Below are 23,072 nucleotides of genomic sequence, written 5' to 3'. Positions count from 1 at the left end.
AACCTCCAGCGGGGCATCAGCTGGGATCAGCTCTCCCTGAAAATAGTCACCACAGACACCAGTCAGTCTGGGGTGCTATAGTGGAGTATTCACACTTCTAGGGGGTATGGCCCCCAGGCATCAGAACCAGCTCCTCAAATGAGAACTAAAAGCTGTAGAGGAAGTGTTGAAAGCAGGTACGTGGACAATGCGACTACAGTGTCCTACATCTGACACCAAGGAGACATGAAAATCTTCAACCCAAAAAAAAAATAAATAAAATTGGTGGCTGCAAGAGTTTCTTTGGCAGAGAAACATCTGTCCATATCAGCAGGCGGACTTCCTCAGCAGGAAGGACATTCATTCTGGGGGTGGAGCCTAGACCAAGCAGTATTTGTCTCTGGTGTCAAGGTGGGGAAATCCCGATGTGGACCTTTTTGCCATCGGTCAAAACATGGCTTTCCCTCAGTCCCACTGACGGAGCGTAGGGAGTAGATGCCTCCTCCCATCTGGGGCAGTTTGGTCTGGCTTATGCCTTCTCTCTGATTCCCGTGATAGCGGAAACACTGCAGAAGATATGGGCAGAACAAGTCGCTACAATCCTAGTGGCTCCCATGTGGCCAGGGAGAAGCTGGTATGGAGCCCTACGGAACATGGCTCAGGAAGCCCCAATACTTCTGCCTCAAAGGGCCAGTCTCCTACTCCACCCAGACCCGCACAGAATGAACCCTGCAGCCTGGCTACTGAAGAAGAAATTCTAAAAGCTAAAAGGCCTTTCTGAGAAAGTGATCCAATCTCTACAGGGCCACTGGCTATTCTAAGCTGAGCGTAACTAACACCATTTCAGGAAGGCTTGGAAGAAGTGCTCATCTTGGTGTTCCCCAAGTGCCCAGACCCCTTTCATCCTAATATCGCACAGATCTTAAGAGTTTCTTCAAGACGGTTTAGTTCTGGGGCTCACTCCTAGTACACTAAGGATTCAGGTGTCAGCTGTTAATTTTAGATCCAGCAAGCCAACGATGGGTCAGGCGATTCATGACCTCAGCAACTAGAATTCGTCCCAGACTCCGTGGTCAGATTCCCCCCTGGGACCTGAACCTAGTTCTCAAAGGCTTGACCAGGGAACCATTTGAGCCACTGTCTTCCACGACCCTGGGAAAATTAACACTAAAAACTGTGTTTTGGTAACAATCACCACTGCAGGGCACAGAGTTACAGGCCCTTTCAATACAGGAGCCATACCTGACCATCACGGAGGATAGCATCATCCTAAGGTTTGATCCCTCCTTATGTCTAAGGTAGTCTCAAACCTTCATAGGTTCCAGGACATTATATTGCCTTCCTTCTGTACAAACCCCTCCAACACGAAATAACTCTCACACTCTTGACGTCTGTAGAATAGTTCTCTTCAATTCTATCTGCTGGAGGTAGGAGGATTGACCAAAATTCATTCAAATTTTCTGGTCGGAATGAAGGCAAAGGTGGCAATAAATACAATTGCGAATTGACTCAGGCAAGCGATCAGCCTCACCTACTTGTCACAGAACGTTCCTCCTCCTACATCTCTCAAAGCCCACTACTCGTTCAGCGTCATCATGGGCAGAAAGAGGGAATGCATCTTCGGAGCAGATATGCAGAGCCGCCACCTGGTCATCTGTCCATCCAGACATCACAAACTAAGTTTCAACAGGGATTTAACGTTTGGCAGATGTGTTCTGCAGGCTGTTGTCCCTCCCTAAGAAATTAGTTGTTGGTATTCCTCCGATATGGCTGTCGTGGAAGGTGACTAGAGAAAATAGAATTAGTCTTACTGGTAATTCAGTTTCTAGGAACCTTCCACAACAGCACTAATTTCCCTTCCCATCTGATACTCTTATTGGATGATTGATGCACTTTGGTGGTAACTATACATGCTAGTGTCCAGAAAACACACTGGTGGTAGCAGGAAGGGGAGGGTTATTTAACCTCTTGTGCATTTCCTGTCCCCCATTAGGGTGAAACCTAAATACCGGTAAGACTAATTCTATTTTTGGCGCATGGCAGAGCTCAGAAGGGTAGGAGCGCCGTTTGAATTCCAGCCAATTTTGCACTGAAAAAGTCAGATAGGACGCCATGTCACGTTTGGAGAGCCCCTGATGTACCTAAACAGTGGAAACCCCCCACAAGTGACCCCATTTTGGAAACTAAGCCCCCTCCCTGCTGATGCTTCCATTAACCCTGGTACACTGCGATTGTTTGATCGCAGTGTGCCAGGGGTTAATGTGTTGGGGGTGGTCCGTGACCGCCCCTGACAGTGCTGGGTGTCAGCTGTGATAATCAGCTGACACCCGGCCGCAATCGCTATGACGTACTATCCCGTCCATGGGCATAGGACCCATGGACGGGATAGTACATCAGATGGCAGAAAGGGGTTAAACCCTTTGTGTAGCCTGTAGAAGCAATAGTATGTTAGGGAGGAGGATTTAGATGGCCACACCATTTTCAAATTACTTTTTGGAATGTCAGGATATCCTCAACCACATTGGTTATATATACAGTAAACATGCACATATGCTGCAGTAAAGGTGCCACCTGCAAAGACTTCAGTATGTACATATATTCATTATGTAAGCTAGGGGGCAGGTCAGTGATTTGTCAGAAGCCATACAGATGAATACCTAAGCAGAGCACCACAAGCTGCTGTGGAGCACAAGCATATCATTAAGGCCTGTTTCACACTTCAGTTATTCAGCATCAGTTGAAATCCGCCAAAGTGTGATAAAACGGATCTGTTTATGCCATGTTACAAAACGGATGTACCGATAGATAGAGATTTTTCGCTGCTTCCAGAATGCCGTTTAGGGTTAAAATGCATTAAAGGAAAAAAACTTCTGGGCATGCGCAGTTTAAAATAGCAGTCGACTGCTGGAAAAAAAAAAGTTGTCAGTTTACTCCAGAGCCCATGACGGCACACATAAGAGGGGATCCGCCCAGTCAGGACAGGAACCCTACTGAAGATAAAAGGGGTGGTACCTCTCCCTCGCTTCAGTTGGTTGACAGAGCATGAGAGGCCCCCCAGGTTATTACACATGGTAAAACTATCACCACATTATATCCAACTAAAAAAAAAAAGCACCCAAACTATAGTGCACACCAAAGGAGTGATAGGGGGGAGGGGGGGGAATATACAGGTGCCGTTATGGGCTCCAGAAAAAACGGCTACCGGTAAGTAACCATGGTGTTTTCCCCATCTCCCATGACAGCACACGAGACTTTTGTAGAATAAGACACCTTAGGGAGGGACCACTGCTTGAAGCACCCTTCTACCAAAGGTTAGGTCAGTAGAAGATAGATCAAGTCAGTAATGCTTTAAAAAGGTTGAAGGTGAGGACCAAGTAGCGGCTTTACAAATCTGCTCAACCGATACCTCAGCCTTCTCTGCCCAGGAGGTAGCCACAGCTCTGGTGGAGTGAGCCTTGATGCCTTCTGGAACCGGAGCGCCACTTGCAGAGTAGGATAACATAATGGCCTCCCTGATCCATCTGGCAATGGTACTCTTAGCTACCCCGTGCCCTTTTCTACTACCCTGAAAGGCTACAAAAAGGGACTGATCTTTCCTCCACTGACTAGTTATTGACATATTGTACTATGGCTCTTCTTACATCTAATGTATGGAACTTTTGCTCCCCAGGGTTTCTAGGATTGTTACAGAAAGATGGCAAGGCGATCTGAGTCCTATGAAACTTTTGGACTACCTTGGGGAGGTAGGCCGGGTCTGGTCTTAGAACCACTCGGTCATCCAAGATCTGTGTATATGTAGGGCATATAGATAGAGCTTGTAGGTCGCTCACTCTATGGGCCGATGTTAAGGCTACCAGTAATACAGTTTTAAGTGTAAGTAGCTTTGGTGACAGCTCTAGTAGTGGTTCAAAGGGATCTTTGGTTAAGGCCTCTAAGACTAGGTTGAGGTCCCAGGGTGGTATCTTTGGGATAATGACCAGCCTTGACCTGCCACAGGATTTTATAAATCGGGACACCCACCTATTGGCTGCCAAGTTGCAGTTATATAGGCCCCCCAAAGCTGAGACTTGGAGTGTGTTAGTGGCTAACCCCAGTTGCAGCCCCAACTGTAAGAATTTTAGGATAGGTCCCACTGGCGCTACATCCCCCAAGGGATCCCCCAGGAAGTCTAGGAACTTTTTCCACGTTCTACCCTAGATTTTGGATGTTATAGGTTTCCTATTCTTCAACAGGGTGGAGACTAACCCTGGAGAGAATCACTGGCGACTCAGTAGCACCCTCTCAAATTCCAGGCTGCCAGATGGAAGCCCTTCACCTGAGAGTGGGCCACTGGTCCCTGGGAAAGCAGGTCTGGAATCTCTGGTAATATCCATGGATCTGTCACTGACATGAGTCTCAGAAGGGAGAACCAAGGCCTCCTCGGCCAAAACGGAGCTATAAGAATTGTTCTCGCTCGATCCTCCCTGATTTTCCTGACTACTGGGATCAATGTTATCGGGGGAAATGCATAGGCCAGGATGAACTTCCAGGGTATTTGCAGGGCATCTACTGCGAAGGGGTTTTCCACTTGGATTTAGTGAGCAGAACTTCCTGACCTTCCGGTTGTGTGCGGTAGCAAACAGGTCTATTTCTGGTTTGCCCCAGGCCTGAACTATTTGTTGAAAGACTTGGCGGTTTAGGGACCATTCCCCTTGTCTTAGGTGCCTGCAACTCAGGAAGTCTGCCTGTATATTTTCTTCCCCCTTTATGTGCAGTGCTGTGATGGATAACAGGATGTTCTGCTAGCTGGAAGAGTAGACCCAATATTTGCATGAGGCCCCGAGATCTCGTTCCCACTGGTGATTGATGTAGGCTACTACTGCCTGATTGTCCGTCATAACGGGTGTAGCGGCCCCGAAGTAAAAGGAAATGTTTCATGGCTTTTTCCACTGCCCATAGTTTTTACATTTGAACCGTGATCCTTTTCTAGCAAGGACCAGGTCCCCTGTATGGAGTGGGATCTCAGGTATGCTCCCCATCCTGTGGCACTCGCGTCTGTTGTAATGATGTCCTCGACTGGTTTTTGCTACGGGACACCAGCTGTTAAGTTCTTTTCTACAGTCCACCAGAGCAGGGAATCTCTTACAGCCACTGAGAGACATAGTTTGCCTTCTAAATGTCCTTTTGCTTCTGTGCTGACAGAACTTCCCACTGTAGTTGCCTTAAGTGGTACTGCGCCCATGCTACTGCGGGTATGCATGAGGTCAACGAGCCTAAAAAGGACATTGCGTTCCTCAGTGTCATATTTGGTCTTTGTATTGCCGTGCGAGCTAGGCCTCTTATCTTGGTCACTTTGCTCTCTGGTAGGAGGCAGCGTTGTTGCTCAGAGTCCAATATCAACCCTAGGAAGGATTGCTCTTTTACTGGGGTTATCCTTGACTTGGGGATGTTTACTATCCATCCTAGTCCTACTAGAATTGCTATCACTTCCTTCACTTGTTGTGCACAGTGGGACTCCGACCTCCCAATTACAAGAAAGTTGTCTAGGTATGGGATGATCACTATGTCCCTGGAACGAAGAAGAGACATTACTTCGGCCATCACTTTGGTGAATACTCTGGCGGCTGTAGACAGGCCAAACGGAAGGGCTGCATATTGGTAGTGTTTCACCTGCCCCTGGACAGAGCGCTACTCAAATATTTGATACTCCCAATGAATTGGGGTGTAGGCATTTTTTAAGTCTATCACTGCCATGAGGCAATGCTGGAACAGGATCTTTGTGGCCATATTGATTGACTCCATTTTGAAGGAGCAATTGTCTACCCACTGATTCAGTCTCCTCAGGTTGACTATGGTTCTCCAAGAGCCATCTGGTTTTTGTATTAAGAGGGGGGGAGTAGAACCCCCTTCCATCTTCTTGCACTGGGACTTCCTGTAGGGCTTGTTTTCGCACTAGTCCCAAGACTTCCGTCTCCAGGGCCAGCTGTTGCTCTTGGGCTCTCCTTCGGGGTGTCATAATGGTATGCCTGGGCGGACGGGTGAATTTTATTTTTAAACCGTCCTTGATTATGTTTAGGACTCATGTACTGGGGGAGATATTTGCCCAGGTGGAAAGGAAGAGAGAAAGCCTTCCCCCTACCTCCCCGATGTCATTGGGGAGATTTTTTGGAGGAAGTGGAGGGCCCTTTAAACATATAGCCTGATCCTCTTCTTTCTTTAAAGTCCCAGCTTTTTCTATCCCCCGGGGGACGACCCCTGTTAAATCTCCTCCTCCGAAAGGGCTGCTTTTTAGGTTCTCCTGGAAATTGGGGAAAGCTTTTCTTCCTATCCCCCGCATGTTCCAAAATCTCTTCTAGTTTTTTTCCGAAGAGGAATTGGCCATCGCATGGAATGGAACATAACCTATGTTTTGATGGTAAATCTCTGGGACACCCTTTAAGCCACAGGGCTCATCTTGCTGCATTTGACAGGCTTGCTGCTCTAGCTGTCAATCTTGCAGAATCTGCAGAGGAATCCTCTAGGAAAGCCACTGCTCCGTGTACCAGTGTCAGATTAGACAGAATTTCATCCCTAGGAACTCTATCCCTGATCTTCTATTTGTTGTAGCCAGACCATGAGGGTACCTGTACCGCTCGTGCCAGCTATTGCTGGCTTTAATCCACCTGCCAAAGCTTCCCAGATGTTTTAGCTAACCATCTGCTTTTTTTATCAAGCGGGTCTTTCAACATGCCCGAGTCCTCTAATGGTAGAGATACTTTTGAGGATTTGGCTACGGCCCCATCAATTTTTGGGACTTTCCCAGGTCTCTGAATCCTTTTGTTCAAAAGGTACCTTCTTTTTGATGTAGAAGGAAAGCTCCCTGACCTCAGGTTTTTTCCATTCCCTGTCAATTAGGGCCTTTATTTTATCATTTACAGGGAAGGTACATTTTTTCTTTTCCTCCAAACATCATATCCTCCAATGATTTAGGAGTCTTTTCCGCCTTAAGGCCTATTGTAGCCCTAATAGCTTTGACCAGCTTTTCCACATCCTCTGTTGGGAAACATTGACAGCCTCCTATATCGCTGTCCGAGGTGGAGGGGGACAAGGATCTTTCCCCGCCCCTTCTGCCCTGGTGAGGCCTCTGAATCAGAATCCCTTCTATGACCTTTTATCCTTCTTAAGGGCTGCCTTTAGGGAACCTTTCACCTCATGCTGTATTAACGCCTTAAGGCTGGTTACCAAATCAGGGGTCTCCTCCTGTATAGTTTTATTTATACAGTCAGCGCAGAGGTCTTTCTGCCACTATCTGCCAGCGGGTGTTTGCATAGGGCACATTCTCTATTTTTGGTTTTGCTGCTGGCCTTCCTTGATCCCTAGTGATCAAACAGAGAAAAATGGAACCCCGTTACCATAAAGGTACTGTCACACTAAGCAATATCGCTATAACTTGTGACGTTATAGCAATATTGCTAGCAACATCGCCGTGTCCGATACTTACCTACGACCCACTCCCCCGCTGGTTATCGCTGATCGCGCGAGAACGTCCTGGACCGCTTCTCGTCGTCAGCTTCCTGCAGACAGACGAGCGTGGAGTCGGGTGGGAGGATGCAGAATCGCCTAGTGTGACAGGTAAGTAGCGACCCCCATCCCCAGCGATGTTGCTGGTGAGATCTGCCTGTGTGGCAGCTCACTAGCTACCACTTAGCGATGTACCAGCGATCCTGACCGCGTCATATTGCTAGTACATCGCTAAGTGTGACAGTACCTTAAGGGTGGCATTCACGTAGATCACTCACCACCGCTGTCAATCAGGGGTACCGATCTCGGAGGCTCTTCAGATTGCTGCCGGCCCGGCATCTGGCGAGCGTTCCTGCTGCTGATCTTGCCCCACTTCCATCATGAAGCCTTAGGCATGAGTGCGTCTTCTATGGTCATCCCCCTTATGTAAGAGATCCACTGCACTCTCCGCCTCCTCTGGTTACCCCCACAGCCCCTCCCCCGCCAGGATCTTATCTTGCCAGCATTTTTCCCTATGGGCATCGCCATCTTGGATCCTGGCACCACCTCCCGATGGCACGCCCCGGAAGCAGCCGCTCCTGACGCTGCTTTCTCCGTGCTCCAGGATGCGGCAGAGGGGGGAGAGGGCGGCGTGGCAGCCACGGCAGAGCCCCAGGACGGCGCTTCCCTCTCCTGACACACAGGACCCCGCCTGTTCTTCCACGCCGGCACGAGAGAGAGGCAGGTATGTGATCTTCAGTACACTGGTCCCAACTGACGCGAGGGAGAGGTACCGCCCCTTTTATCTTCAGTAGGGTTCCTGTCCTGACTGGGCGGATCCCCTCTCTCATGTGTGCTGTCATGGGAGAAGGGAAAATGGCCCAGGCCGATCGAGAATGATCAGCGATACCCGGCAAGGGGGGGGGCGTCGCCAGTCACTGATCCCCATCACACACAGCGATCTTGCTGGCGAGATTGTTGTGGTGTCACAAAATCAGCGATCCCGCTGTGTGTGATGGGGCCTTTAGGCTAGGTTTACATTAGTGCTTGAGTTCACAGCATATCATCTGCATGCAAGATGCGAGTGTGCATGGGTTCATTATGACAGACAAAAATGGGCACGTCTCATGGGATTTCTATATGTATTTTGAATAACACATGCATATTGAATGCATGTCCTTGTGTACCAATGTGTTCCCATAGACAGTAATGCATTTTTTGATGCACTCATCCGCATGCCTGCACATTTGATTTGACACTTCCAAAAAAAAAAAATTTTTTTTATATATATATCATGGTGCGTTTGACAAATGCGTGCGAACACATGTCCCCGAGTACACCATGTTAAATATATGTATGCATGACACATGCAGATCAAATGCTGTGCACAGATCCAAGTGTGAAACCAGCCTAAGCAGTCTGTCTGGATCTGTTGGCCAGTTTCTCCACTATCATTTTGATGATCATTCCATGGGAGAGTCTAAGTATAAAGAGCTAGGTGGCTTTAATATTTCAAGTGTGTTTTTAGAAAATAGATATGGGGGTTCAGTATAAGTGTCCTATATGGCCATGTAGTGGATGGTGCTGTGGATTTGGAAAAATCCGCAGGTCAAAAGACCTGCGGATTGACACCTGGATAATGGAGCAGGTGTAAAACCGCTGTGGATTCCACACAAAGAATTGACATGCTGCAAATTTGAAACTGCAGCAAATTCACGCGGAAAATTCCGCAGCATGTGCACAGCATTAATTTCCATTGAATACAACGGTACTGTACAACGCAGCAAAATCTGCAACGTGTGCTCACAGCCTGATGAGGCACCAATTACAGCCATATATTACTGGGCTGTGTAATATGCCATTTCAATACAAGGAAAGGCAAGCCCGGACGCCTGCCCCAAAGGGGCTACAGGGAGGGCGCACATGACTAAGGAGGGATGCTAGGCCTGAGGGTTAGTGAAGGGTAAGGTGTAGTGCTTTTGTGTTTGTGGGGAAGGTGTGGGTTGGAGCTATGGGGCTTATGGTGCAATGTGAGTTGGCAGGGAGTGGTCAGTAGTGCTTTGTGCTTGTGGGGAAGGTGTGGGTTGGAGCTATGGGGCTTATTGTGCAATGTGAGTTGGCAGGGAGTGGTCAGTAGTGGGATGGATATATAGGGCAGAACTGTGGGGGGATGGTCATTCCTTACCTTGCAGACGTCCGGAATCGTCAGCTCCTCACAACTGGGACTTCAGCTTGAATCTTTGGATCCAGAAGATGGAATACCTCGTGGCACAGATGAAGAGGATGATGGAGCAGCGCGGCCAGCAGTGGATGAAGGAACAGCTGCAGCGATGGTCTGGTGATGGCGACGGCGGAGAAGATGGGACCCCTCTGCCTCCGAAGCGGCAGCGACGATCCCGGCCTCCTGAGCACCTCAGCCCGGAGTTAAGTTTGCAGCGGAGGATGAGCCCCATTAGCAGACCTGTTGCAGAAGACATCGCGGGGCCGGAGCCAGAAGTCGAGAAGCAGGCAGCAAGGTAACGGGGCGGTGAGTGACGTGGCCGGCCTCCCCTCCATTTCGGATCGCGTCACACAGTGGTGACGCGCACGTCGCGGCCACGTTACCCGGCGTGGTCACCTGACCCGGCGCGGTCATCGGCATCGGTGGACGGCGGTGACGTGACGCGGCAAGGAGCCCGGTGGCGAGGTGGTGTGTGACTTCACCGGCCTCATTTCCTTTCTCGCGGCGCTGGGGGGAAGCGGGCGGTGGCTCGGTCATGTGGCCACCCTTCAGCTGCCAGGGACCACAGGTCATGTGGTCCGGCGTCGCATTCCCCCGGCGTTGAGTGCCAGATTCAGGAGGTGTTGCCTGCGGCTGGAGCGCCAACCTCCCCCCCCGTTTGAGGCTCCGAGCCAGTGACTTTTTGCCATGCGTTCCCGGACGGACAGTCGGTCTGGGCGCTGGCGCTGCGGCCCAGGAGGGCTGCAGTCGGCGTAGATCCATGGAGAAGATCGCAGTTGCGGTGCTCGACGCGGAGGACACGTGACGGCTGTTCCGTGGGGTTCCGCGGAGTCAGCCTAGTAAGTAAGGCTCACTTAAACCTTTATTAATGTCTAGATTATATTGGTTGGGAAGGGTGTTGCTACGTATGGTTTCGGGTGTTTGTCTGGGGGTTCGGAAAGATGCGCGGCTGATCTATGTGGACAGCGTTCGAATCTGTGAGGGAATGGTTGCTTTGTGGTCCAGGAGGCTGTTTTGTGCACTTCATGAGTGTTGGGAGGTATTTTTTAATTTCATGCTAGTTTGCTTTTATGATAGTGGGTATATCTATAGGTGACGACATCATTTTATTTTGGTTAGTATAATTGTGCTTGCATTCTCTGGGTGTTTGTGTATGACTGGTGGTGATTCCATGGCGGTTTGTGAGTAATTCAGGTGGTGATACGGATATTGGCAGAGCGGTGGTGGATAGCCATATCCATGCCAGTTTTATGGTTTATTGTTATAGGCATGGGGTCTTTGGGCTGGAGGATTATCGCCGCGCCAAGTATTTGATAAGGGTTTGATGGTAGTTCACTGATGTGGTGTAGTGCATCGGGCGGCTTAATCTTTCACGTTACGGTGGGGTGTGTTCTATTGCTGGTCAGAGGTGAGGGGGTAGGTGGTCGAGTTTTCATTAGGGTGTGTTTTATTTATATTCCGGGTTCGGTTCTCCAATAGGGGCTTTGAGTGTACTAAGGGTTTTCATGTTCACTAGGGGCATTTTGGTTTTGTTGCGGCAGACGTTCTGGTGAGGTCGAGATGCTTGGGACGGCAGATCTTTCGGGAACCTGCCTTTCTGGCAGCAATGGATGACATTTCCCCCGGGGGGCTTGGAGTTGACCTTTTACCGGATTTGTTTTCCTGGTTAATTTCTGGGGATACGTAGATATGGCGTGGAGCTGGGGTTATGGTTGGTCAATGTCCGGTTGTTGAGGTCCGTTGTTTGGTTTCTGTGTGGTAGTCGGGGATTATCTGGTATTAGGGATGGTGCAGTGCTTATTTTCTGTTCATGGTCCAACCTGGAACTACTATCTGGTATTAGGGAAGGTGGTGTGCTTATTTCTGTTCATGGTCCAACCCTTGACTACTTTGGGTTTCTTCATGCTCAGGGCGTTGTTGCGGTTATCATGTGTTTGGATAAGTCAAAGTGTTTGATTCACCTGGGGCCCTATGTCTAAGTCAGGTTAGGTTAACGAGTACATCGTGTCAGGTCGGGGGTCGTTATTAGGTTCCCGTTTATATCGCGCTGCTGTTTTGGGGGGTTGATTTTGGTTATTGAATACTTGGGGCTATGATCCACTGGGGTTTTTTGCATGATCTGCAGTCATATGGCATTCTTGCGGTAATTTGCTGGTCATGGCTGCCCTGGGGCAGTTTTAACAACTTTTGTACGTAAGGACTGGTGGGTTCTCACTGCGGTTCTTTAGGGTTGCCGATTGAGCTTTTGGCAGACTGTATCGGGTGATATTTGTTACAGCCGTTGATTGTAGCTACGTAGGAGTTTATTATACAGAGTGGATAGTTTTTCGTTACAATGGGCTAGGAGGTTTATTGTGGGTGCAGCTGGTCCTGCTTTGCCTTCTGGGTATACAGCTCTCCTTAGAGTCTTTTCTTTTTGGGTGCCCCCGGACGGGGGGGCCAGGGTGAAGTGTTGCGCAAGGATGATGCAACATTTGAGTTGGGTAACCCAGCGTGTGCTTTACTGGTCTCGGGGGTCCTGGTTGGTGAACGGTTTGTTTATCCAGCGGGTGTTGTTCCATTTGTCAGGAATTCTGTATAGAGCATGAGGCAGGACATGTTGTTTCGATGGCCGTGTGAATGGTCTCCCGCGTGGGTGTAGCCCGTCCGGCAATACATGGCTATGTCATTTATTCCGTTATGCGCACTTGTCAGGACCGGCTGGTATTATGGGGACACGGTTGTGGTGCAGCGCTGCTGCGGGGGAGGTGTACTTTAGGTAGTGGGTTAGCAGGTTGCAGCTATAACATTACTTTCATTAATGTCGGGCTGGTGGTACGCTGTGGCAGGGGAAGCTAGTGCGATGTGCATTGACTTTTAATGATTCTAAGGACCTGGTAATCATCTGGGGCTGTGCTCCGTTTGGGGGTGCTTTTTGCGGTGCTTTAAGGCTGAGTGGTGGACAAGCATCGGGCACCGGTGAGTGCAATGTTTTGACGGATGGCCCGGGTTTATGGTGTCTGGGGTTTTCGGGAGACGTGATGTGTGTCTGAGTTTTCCTGGACTTCAGGTGGTGTGGATTCGCTTTTCTTTCTTTTGTGAGTAGTGTCGAATCCGCAGTTCAGTGGGGAATGGGTGCGGAGTACATCTCACTTTTGGTAAGAGGGTGGCAACAATAGTGTTGTGATTCTGGGTTCGAAGTGCACGGGTGATGCACACAATTAATTCGTTCCGGGTCGTGGTGATTACGGGGTGGATTGGTTTATGTTTTCTAGTTGGGTGGATATTTTAAGATAGATGCTATCACGCAGGGTTGACGGGACCAACAGCGTTTTTGGTACTGCACGTGTGTGGTGGAGACTTGGTCGCTGGGGCGTCAAGGAGTTTGATCTGAGACATCGGGCCTGAATGCTCCTGCCTGGGAGCCATGCTCGTGTTGTTGTTCATGACTATATAGTGGGGCACGTTTTTCAAGAATCTGTCGGAGGTTGGGGAACCAGTGTAGGTTCTGTTGTTACGTCTATAATGGTTGGCTTTGATTATTATCAGGTGGAGTGCAATTTTCTGCCTGGGAGCCGTGCTCATGTTGGTGTCCATAGGGGCTCCTGTTTGGAATGACTACATAGTGGGTTTTACTGGGCACATTTTCAAGAATCTATCGGAGGTTTGGGGAACCAATGTAGGTTCTTTTGTTCACGGCAATAATGGTTGGCTTTGATTAATTATTAGGTGAAGTATAATTTTCGGAGGCGCCTGCAATGTTGCGGTCTCAACGAGGCAGAGGCGGCGGCTCAGGTTGGGGACTGGTCGCGCAGGCGGTGCATAGGATTGGACGATGCGGTTGGCTAGTTGCAGGTCTTGGGTGTGGCTGACCTTGTTGTACTGGTATTTTGGTGTAGGTTGGCATTGTGAGGTCTAATGGGGATCAGTTTTGATTGATTGGTGCTTGGTACAGAAACATTGGTTACTCGAGCCACAGAGTTGGCTCGGGTTGGGTTTTTGGTGGTGGTACTCGCACGTACAAGGTGTCATACGTGCTCGCGGTGGCGGAAAGGAGGGGGGTATTTGAAGTCGGTGGATTGCACAAAGAGCGGGGGGGTGAACCCAGTGCAGGAGCGGGTTACCCCTGGTGGTGCAATGGTATACTTGGTTAAGGTGGGTCCCAGCTGTGCTGGGTCACAGCGGGACATGTTAACGTGGGACCCTGCTGTGCTCGGTCACAGCGGGGCATGTTAACGTGGATCCCTGCTGGACTGGGTCCCAGCAGGACATTGGTTGGGCAACACTCGGCTGGGTGTCCTCGAGCCGGTGTGGTGCGGCTGAGGGCACGTGGTGGAGCTGGTGTTGCAATCATGTACAATGGGTTTTGCAACACTCGGCTGGGTGTCCTCGAGCCGGTGTGGTGCGGCTGAGGGCACGTGGTGGAGCTGGTGTTGCAATCATGTACAATGGACTCTTCATTTAGCCCCCCTCCTTTTGCTGGTGGTTATGTTTATGGAATATTTCTACGTTTATGGATAAAATGTTATTGCTTGTTTGGTGTTAATAAACGGGGCTGCTGTGGCCTTTTACATCCAATGTCACGCAGTCGTGTCTTATTTAAGTTAAGAAGGGGTAAGTGTGGGTTTTGGGAGGGGTCATTACAGTGAAGCCGTCAGTCAGACTTTCCTAAGTCAAGGCAAGCCCGAACGCCTGCCCCAAAGGGGCTACAGGGAGGGCGCACATGACTAAGGAGGGATGCTAGGCCTGAGGGTTAGTGAAGGGTAAGGTGTAGTGCTTTTGTGTTTGTGGGGAAGGTGTGGGTTGGAGCTATGGGGCTTATGGTGCAATGTGAGTTGGCAGGGAGTGGTCAGTAGTGCTTTGTGCTTGTGGGGAAGGTGTGGGTTGGAGCTATGGGGCTTATTGTGCAATGTGAGTTGGCAGGGAGTGGTCAGTAGTGGGATGGATATATAGGGCAGAACTGTGGGGGGATGGTCATTCCTTACCTTGCAGACGTCCGGAATCGTCCCGCCCTCCCGCCCTAATTTTAGGATCTTCTGGAGATCGACATGGTGAAGAGAAGAAGAGGTTTGACGTTGTCGCAGCAGTCGGCGGAAAGGAGGGGGGTATTTGAAGTCGGTGGATTGCACAAAGAGCGGGGGGGTGAACCCAGTGCAGGAGCGGGTTACCCCTGGTGGTGCAATGGTATACTTGGTTAAGGTGGGTCCCAGCTGTGCTGGGTCACAGCGGGACATGTTAACGTGGGACCCTGCTGTGCTCGGTCACAGCGGGGCATGTTAACGTGGGTCCCTGCTAGGCTGGGTCCCAGCAGGACATTGGTTGGGCAACACTCGGCTGGGTGTCCTCGAGCCGGTGTGGTGCGGCTGAGGGCACGTGGTGGAGCTGGTGTTGCAATCATGTACAATGGGTTTTGCAACACTCGGCTGGGTGTCCTCGAGCCGGTGTGGTGCGGCTGAGGGCACGTGGTGGAGCTGGTGTTGCAATCATATACAATGGACTCTTCATTTACCCCCCCTCCTTTTGCTGGTGGTTATGTTTATGGAATATTTCTACGTTTATGGATAAAATGTTATTGCTTGTTTGGTGTTAATAAACGGGGCTGCTGTGGCCTTTTACATCCAATGTCACGCAGTCGTGTCTTATTTAAGTTAAGAAGGGGTAAGTGTGGGTTTTGGGAGGGGTCATTACAGTGAAGCCGTCAGTCAGACTTTCCTAAGTCATGTTATCAGGAGGACTAGCTGTACACAAAGCTGCCAGTCGGTGGTGTGGTTGAAAAGGAGGCAGGAGGGCAATGAGTGATGTGGGTGAGGTTACACAGTGCTCAGCATTCTAAGCTTTGCTCAATCTGCAGAGAAAAAAAACCAAATTCCATCATAATTGCTGCAGCAAATAAACCAAATAACACTGTTGGAATCAAGCTGTCCCACCACTGTACGCTGTTGAATTAAAGCAAAAGAATGACAGACTCACTGTAAGATTGTAACATTTACCTGTAGCGCTTATGACAGCAGGCACCCAGTAAGAATCAAGGTTTTGGGAAGACTGAATTGCTCTGCATTAGGTTTTTATACACCAGACTAGTGGAAACTGTAAGCGACACTAATGCCGATTAACTTATTTTAGAAACCGGAGGTTATGAAAGTGAGCCACATGTGCAGGGGCCGGCACTATACCTACAGCTGTGCCGCCTCGTCCCTGCCTGTAAGTGATCACTCCAGCAAGTACAGTCATTAACCGGACAGTGCATGCACAGCAGGGTCCTGATGAAAACTCAGTGTATGGCACAATCTGCAGTTTGTGGATCACACTAGAAACTAACTCATCAGGCTCTTACTGTGCATTGACTGCCCCAGGGAATGACTGCATTTGCACCACATTTCAGAGCCTGTCCCTTGCATCTTATGTGGCTGCAGTCTAATGAATATTTCAGGTTACAGGCTTCCTGTACCCAGTAGGTTAAGTTATGCTGCAAAGCCGCTTCTGCTCGCAGCATTACAAGTTCAAGTTGGACAGCTGGAACTAGTGGCATGGTTAAGTCACAGGTCTCAATCATACACCACCCCTGGCAAGAAGGAAGGTGGTAGTCAATGGAGCGTTGTGTTCCTGAAACCTTTTCCCTTGGTCAAACAGTTTACAATTGCTAGTGTTCACAGCTAGGACAAAGTCAAATAAAATCTGATAGCAGATTTGCATTTATAACATTTCAAAACCAACTACTACATTTAGCATATTTGACATTGCCAACCTTGACTGTTATGGGTTCTTCTAATGCCAATGACTGGTGGAGTAGCCATGATGTGGTCCACATTGGTTCCTTCATATCAATGTGACCTTGTAACCCAGTGTCTTTATATATCACTACAGATTAACTTTAAGAGGCACACCAAGTTTGGATTTACACAGAAAATGTTTAACCGTTACCTCCAGTAACTTTCCTTTAGAAGTTGCACCATGGTCAATGGGCTTTGAAGTCAACCCATCTATAAAGCACAAAAATAAAGTTCATGGCCAAGGTGGTACTAGGGTAACTGTAAAATTAGCTAGGAATTCTGCTTATATGAACTTACAGTACCTGCAGATATAAGGTGGTGGGGACATTCCATGCATGTTGTGCACATGGGATGAAATAAGGCTGGTTTCACATTAGCGCATTTTCAGCGCGCGCACGGCCGGGGTTAGCTCCGCCCCCGAGCCGGCTCTCTGCCCGGCGTGCCCGCCCCTTGCTTGTAGCGCCGCCTACTAGCGGACAGCGGCGCCTGCGATCGGCGCACCCTATCTTTAGCATAGGGTGCGCAGATCGTGCGCAGGCCGTGCGCTAGTTGCGCTTTGACCTGCGCTGCGCACTTTTGACGGTGCGCCGTGCGCGCCAAAATCAAACTTTTCGGATTTTGGCGCGCACGGCGCACCGTCAAAAGTGCGCAACGCAGGTCAAAGCGCAACTAGCGCACGGCCTGCGCACGATCTGCGCACCCTATGCTAAAGATAGGGTGCGCCGATCGCAGGCGCCGCTGTCCGCTAGTAGGCGGCGCTACAAGCAAGGGGCGGGCACGCCGGGCAGAGAGCCGGATCGGGGGCGGAGCTACCCCCGGCCGTGCGCGCGCTGAAAATGCGCTAATGTGAAACCGGCCTAAGGGATGTGTGTTACAGAATTGGGGGGGGAAGCACAAGACTTGTATCCCAATGTAAGGAGGAAGTGGGATCCATTATAACCTGATTTACATTGATCATTTGGAACTGGATTCCGATATGGTGTACAGAAAGGGTGGGAATGGAGCAAGCATACACTGTTCATGCTGAGAATGAACACACTAAAAGCTAGCGCAGGGGAAGTTGGATTGTAGTGTGCCACAAGATGGTGTGCAAAAAAAAAAAATTATATATATAAATAAATTTAAATGGAGCGACAATTCCTCCCCAAGAGGGTGGTTGGAATGTGGCCTGTGATAAGCCGCCATTGGCAAGACTTTGAGCCAGTATGATTTATATGGGTCCAGAATCAAATGATAGTTCTTAATATCAAGTAACAGTGTCAAAGGGAAAATTTGTCTACAATATTGATTGAAAGTTGGTGCCTTGTTCCTTTGAAAAAAAGTGAGCCCATTTTCATTGTGCCAAGGCATACTGCCAAAAAGTATTTAGATTATACAAGCCATCCTTACCAAATTCATAGAGATGTCCACTTGCAGCTGTAAGCACCACCAAATGGAAGTGAACACCATCTTCATTGGGCTGGAATAAAATATATGTGCATTACGATCAAAACCCTGTACATAACGCTAAGGCCACATGCACACATCCAGTATTTGTTGTTTTACCCCAGTATTTGTAAGCCAGAACCAGGAGTGGGTGAAAAATGCAGAAATGGTGCAAATGTTTCTATTATACTTTTCCGCTGACCATTCCACTCCTGGTTTTGGCTTATAAATACTGGGGTAAAAAAAACCTCAAATACTCAGTGTGCACATGGCCTCAGGCCGGGGGTCACACTTGCAAATGCAGTGCCAGAAACTTGTGCAAGTCTCGTGTCAATACCCAGCACTGTGGACTGGAGTGTTCAGCTGCATACAGCTACATGCAGACTTCAGTCCCGAGTGCTGGGTGTTGAGGGGAGAGACTCGCACGAGTTTATCGCATTGCACTTACAAATGTGACCCCTGGCCTTAAAGGGATTTCAGTCTTATAACATTTCTTATACATAAGTTAGGTGAAAGCAGTTTTAATCATGAGTCATGGTGCTTACTGCTGGCCTGTAAAATAATACTTATCCTGTAAAATACTCAGGACTAGTTACCAGATAAAAATATAGTGGTTTATTTGGATTCTTCCATCAAAGAAAGGTTATTACAGAAAAACAGGTGAATAAAAATAGGTGAAAGAGAGATTGTCCATTAGATCATGCTCTGAGATCCCACATGGCAAAAGCAACATGTATTCTTCTTCTCTCCAGGATCCTGAATAGCAAATAGCTGCTGTGTCTCAGTTCGGCTTCTCACATAGCCGTCAAGTAATATACCAGCTGTTATGTCATGTCATGGCCCAACACAGGCGACATCTTCGTGTCTGTCTCTCATGATGGTGAGGGAAGAAGACAGCGACCTCTACAGTTAGCCATGAATTATATACGTCTCTTGAAGCACGTGATCTCGGTATATATGGAGTTTGACATTTACCTCAAGGCTAAACTTAAATATGTAGTGAGCTGACATTTCTACCATGAGCCAAGCTTAAAAATAGCCTATGTCATATAAGCTAAAGCAATCTACAGAACTGGGTGTAATAAGAAATATTTAACGAATTATTAATATTTAACAATTCCCCCTTTTGAGGGAGACAGACATTAATTGGAACCCTCAAATATAACAAGATCTTTTTTCTTCTTTTCTTCTTCTTTGACAAAATATTTTAATATCAATCATAATAATAATATCAGATTACCGTTATAAGTACTCAATGACATAATTGATGTGAATTCATGTTATGGTAAGCCGTGAACAATATTCATATAAAATATGTATAATTATACTTCCCTAAGTCTAAATTGAAGCATCTCAGGTCCAGTCATTATCATCTGATGTCATCTGGTCTTCATTTTGATGTCTTCTGTCTTCTTCTTGGTTCTTTTAAAAACACAGTTTTTCTATAGCATATAGATGTTGTAGAAATTGTGTTGTGTATCAAATCAAAGTCCATAAATTCAAATGTTAATACGAAAACAAAGTCTATGCAGCTTTAATATCTGTGTAGTGTCACCTTTAAAAACCTGGGCTTACATTGGCTCGCCTTGGATATTCTGGAATCCTCCATCGGTACTGGTCTTTGAACAGGTGTGACGTCTTTGGTCAGCAAAGCAAGGGTTAAAATGACTCTTCCTTGCTAAACATAGCACCATAACCAGTCCTTGTCCTAATGCACAGGACATATGTCAGGGTTAATTACCTTATTGTTCACCAGCTTTCATGGAAGCTTTTCAGGTGATTGAAAACCTCTGGAACTTGATAAGAACGTGATAACACAGTTCATCTCAGCATCATAGGATCATCGTCCTCTGGTTGTCAGGTTAGACACTTTAATTGTGACTGTCAGTGGTGAATACTGCACTTGTGACTATCAGTGGTGGATACTGCACTTGTAAGTAACACAGTCTATTACTCAGTAATCATAGCTTTGTTACCTTCTGGGACTTCTGGATAGTGACATTCTTCTTCTTGCAACTGATAAGAATCAATAAAGTTTAGAAATATAAAAAGTCTTTATTAACGTAATTTCAGTATCTTGCTTGAAGTCTTCATTCCCTATTCTATACCAAATCTGGTAATTTTCCTATCCTATAATATCACAGCGTACCATAGCAATCAGTAATATCCATATAATTATTATCAGAATTTGTACCATATATGGATTTCAATATTTGAAATAATAAACCAATAATAAGTGATAATACATTATTATCCATTTTTTTCATGTGATAGAACATTTTTATGTCATAGGTGTAATTACCTTTTTCAACCCATAGGTGTCACTGTGTTTTATGTAACCAGTGTTTTCATCTTTATCAATAAGGAATATATTTATTATACTAATAATATGTAGGAATGTGTAGCCATGAACCAAAATAAGAATATATGAGTGAGCGAATGAATGAATAAAAGAATTGTCGCATATAACTCAGAAGTGAAACGTTTTTCTTTGTAATAGAACCATATCATTGCTATATTTAATGAAGCAATATTCTAAGTAGACATTACCCCACTAAATATTGGTGAAAGAATTAAAAATAATGAAAAATAAGAATAAAAATAAAAATAAGAATAAGGCCTTTATGTTGATGCAGAGTAGTTATGTCTTCAGTAACATATACCCTTAATATTTCCATGATCTGGATTATTTCATAATTGTCATAAACTTGTGTTATCAAAATATTCAAATTATGCAACTTTGCATATAATATTCCTCTTACTGTAAAGAAATGACTCTTTATAATACTTATTATTATACCCAATACTTATACCATTGTACCTTATTAATATTTTTTTCCTATTAAAATGTGTGAAGAAGAGGTATTAATCAAATGTGATGATGTAGTCAGGATCAAAAACATATTTTCCCCCTTAATACCAAAAAATATTGTTTCATGAAATAATTCATTTATCAAAACCAAAATTAAAAATAATTCATGTATAAATTATGTGAATTTATACTTGCTTATACCATTATTTGTCTGAAGATGTGTGACCATTAAAATTAATTTGAATATCATAAAATTATCCTTTGGAAAAATTAATTTAAATGTAGACTTTCTTCATAAACCATTTTGATGTGCGATTGCACTTTGTACTTATCCACTATTAACTAAATCAAGAAATAATTACTATAGAAATACAGAAATATATGTTGTATAGATAATATTTCATTATATATCCTAATATTCTAATAATTTATCTGATCTGCATATTTCTCCTGAAGATAAAAGCTTTTGGGTTTTTTTTTTTTTCTCTCTTTTAGAATCCTGAGGCCTCTTACAAACGTATCACATCACTCGCTCAGCAGCTGCTCATACACTCAGTCACTGTCACTCAGACTGTGTCACATATTAATTTTAAACCAAATACCTCACATACGAAGGTGTGATGAATACACGTATTTTAACCCAAATTATCCTAATTATCAATGCATTGTAAACTATTTCAATTTAGTCTTAATATTTCTTTGAATATTCCTCCAAATACACATGACATAAATATATGTATAGCTATACTTGACATTTAGGCCTGGAAAAAAAATTCCATTGCTTTGCAAAAGTTGAGACCCCCTTAAAAATTCTTTTCCTAATGAACAGGGACATAGTATACTGGTATACTTGTATTATTAGAACAAGGTTCAAATTTCACCGCTGTGGTTGTCATTCAAGCCATGCAGGAAAAGCACACACACAGAACATATTTTATAATGCAATCAGTTATTTCCTTTTAAGGGTTAGATATATAAAATCATGCAATTATTGCAACTTCCTGTGTAAATAAAGGCATAAATCCTTGGAAGAGAATTTTTCCCGATTAAGTCCTGCTTTGAAATGAAAATTCTAAGGAAACATAAAAAATAAGGTTAATATCATATTCATAATTATATAATTACTTTTTCTAGCCAATTCCTAAACCCATACTTATTTCTCTGCAAAAAATATCCTGAAAGGTTCTTGCCATTTTAAAGCTGATAGATTCTTGGAGCAGAGTATTCAGTTTACAGGCCATGATGTCACTCACCACCTGTTTCTGTCTGTCAAATTCGGCCATCTTGGTTACAGAAAGAAGATCAAAACTCATCATTTTTCTTAATTCAATTTGTGTCTTTTCGGTGTTCTTTTGCATCATTCCATATGGCTTATAACAAACATGTGATTTTCTTTTTCTTTGTTCTTCATATATTTGATTTTGGGGAAAACTCATTTTAGAAGGTTTTGCTAATGCAGGCTTCTGATAAGATTTTACTCTGCCTGTCTTTACAAAATTAGCACGATTTACTGTCCTTTCACGATTCTCGTGTTTTCTGGCAAAATCAAGGGATTGCGCACATTCAAACAATGAATCTTTTTGTGACGCAATAACACGAGATGCAGGATTTAAAAACCAAAATTTGCTTACAAAACTCCTTATGAGGGACTGTGTTTTGACATTCTCATTCAGGATTTTGTACAAACGTTCATATATTGACATGAACGTAAAAATACATTCCTTCCGACCAATCCTTAATTTTTGAAGAATATCAATATCTGGATGATTTTCATTTGATGAACAAAAAATGAGAATTTTTAATCTGTCTTTATCAGTTAAATTCTCATGTGTTTCACCAGATAACTTTAAAGATAACCTCCTGGAAAAGGTTACAGGGATCCACATTTTGAACAACTGATTCTTCTCCTCGTTAGATAAATCAAATTTATCAACACAACTTTCAAAAACCTCAGAGTTTCTACAAACATGGATTGTATTGTCATATGCAGGTATTATTTTGCATATCTCTAGCAAAGTTTTTCTTACTTTCCTTCGGATTTCGGCCTGTGAGTCGTCTATTTTTAGTGGTCCGTCTTTCCCTTGTACGTCCTCTACGTCAGTTCTGAAGTCTCCTCCTACTTCTCCATCTTGTTCCACGTCTGCAAGGTCACCTTCAATGGCCGCTACAGACACTTGATTACAGTCAATCTCCCTAACTTTACAGCCAATCTCGAGAACATCACAACAATCATTTTTGGATTTCTCTGACACAGATCTATGAAATATATCTACCATCTGTAGAATATTTTTTAATCTCTCTCTTTCTCTATTGAAAAACTTAGAATCTAACCTTTGATTCTCGAGTTCACACTCGGCATATAAACTTAACCATAAAACTTCTGAATTAGAATTGTCTACAGACTTAAATTTCAATTTACTCTGCTTAG

The 23,072-nt window shown here is 45.8% G+C and overlaps 1 protein-coding gene across 1 annotated transcript in view; it reads right to left on the bottom strand.

Annotated features, from left to right (window-relative positions):
* The window catches only part of LOC141073739 (ubiquitin carboxyl-terminal hydrolase isozyme L1-like), a 36,720-nt gene that overhangs the window by 5,651 nt on the left and 7,997 nt on the right, over window positions 1–23,072 (bottom strand). The window contains exons 5-6 of the mRNA XM_073561144.1: window positions 17,797–17,866; window positions 16,559–16,617 (exon numbers count right to left, since the gene is read on the bottom strand). Coding sequence (XP_073417245.1) covers window positions 16,559–16,617; window positions 17,797–17,866 — 129 coding nt within the window. The remainder of the gene's footprint in view (window positions 1–16,558; window positions 16,618–17,796; window positions 17,867–23,072) is intronic.

This window comes from Dendrobates tinctorius, unplaced genomic scaffold, assembly GCF_039654945.1.
Source record: "Dendrobates tinctorius isolate UK_male_01 unplaced genomic scaffold, ASM3965494v1 ptg000314l, whole genome shotgun sequence".
In the NCBI taxonomy this organism is placed as follows: domain Eukaryota; kingdom Metazoa; phylum Chordata; class Amphibia; order Anura; family Dendrobatidae; genus Dendrobates; species Dendrobates tinctorius.
The sequence above is the reverse complement of the archived record's forward strand: the minus strand, read 5'-3'. Positions and strand labels throughout refer to the sequence as shown.